The sequence below is a fragment of the Chinchilla lanigera genome, unplaced genomic scaffold, assembly GCF_000276665.1.
Source record: "Chinchilla lanigera isolate Chin_1 unplaced genomic scaffold, ChiLan1.0 scaffold00099, whole genome shotgun sequence".
Classification (NCBI taxonomy): Eukaryota; Metazoa; Chordata; class Mammalia; order Rodentia; family Chinchillidae; genus Chinchilla; species Chinchilla lanigera.
Genome location: NW_004955500.1, coordinates 328 through 815, shown reverse-complemented (window position 1 = coordinate 815; position 488 = coordinate 328). Strand labels below are relative to the sequence as shown.

The 488-nt window shown below is 62.9% G+C and overlaps 1 protein-coding gene across 1 annotated transcript in view; it reads right to left on the bottom strand.

Moving 5' to 3' along the window:
* Nucleotides 1-234, bottom strand: part of LOC102020687 (apomucin-like) — a 30761-nt gene extending 30527 nt beyond the window's left edge. The window contains exon 1 of the mRNA XM_005406705.1: nt 207-234. Coding sequence (XP_005406762.1) covers nt 207-234 — 28 coding nt within the window. The remainder of the gene's footprint in view (nt 1-206) is intronic.
* Nucleotides 235-488: the final 254 nt, after the last annotated feature.

The window sequence follows — 488 nt, the reverse complement described above, 5'->3', positions numbered from 1 at the left end:
CGCCAAGCCCAGTGGGGAGCCAAGGTGGTCCCAACCTGCCTTTAGGGAGCGTCCCCCACTCCTCCCTCCCCGTGCTCTACAACCTAGATCTCTGGCTCCCGTGCCTGTCTTCTGCCCGCCTGGCCACGCGCCCTCACTTCCAACTGCTTGGAAGCGTCCCCACTGCCCAGGAGAGCCCTTCTCTCACTGGGATTCCAGCACCCAACCCCTCCTGAGGACTGGCCCCGCGTGCATTTTGCCGCACCCCGCCTTGGGCAGTACCTGTGCCCATAGATGTGCTTGTCCCGGGTGTTGCCGTGCTGCTTGTTTCCTCAGAGATACTCGATCCTAGTGGGGGACAACGGCGGGGCGTCACGGCACAAGACTGCCAGGAAGAGAACTCCCCCTCCACGACACTTCCCGCTGTACCGCTGACATCTGCCAGTGGCGCCACGGCCTTCATACTACAGCCGCCCACCTGTTGCTTAGCTACTGTGCTGGGAAAGAGG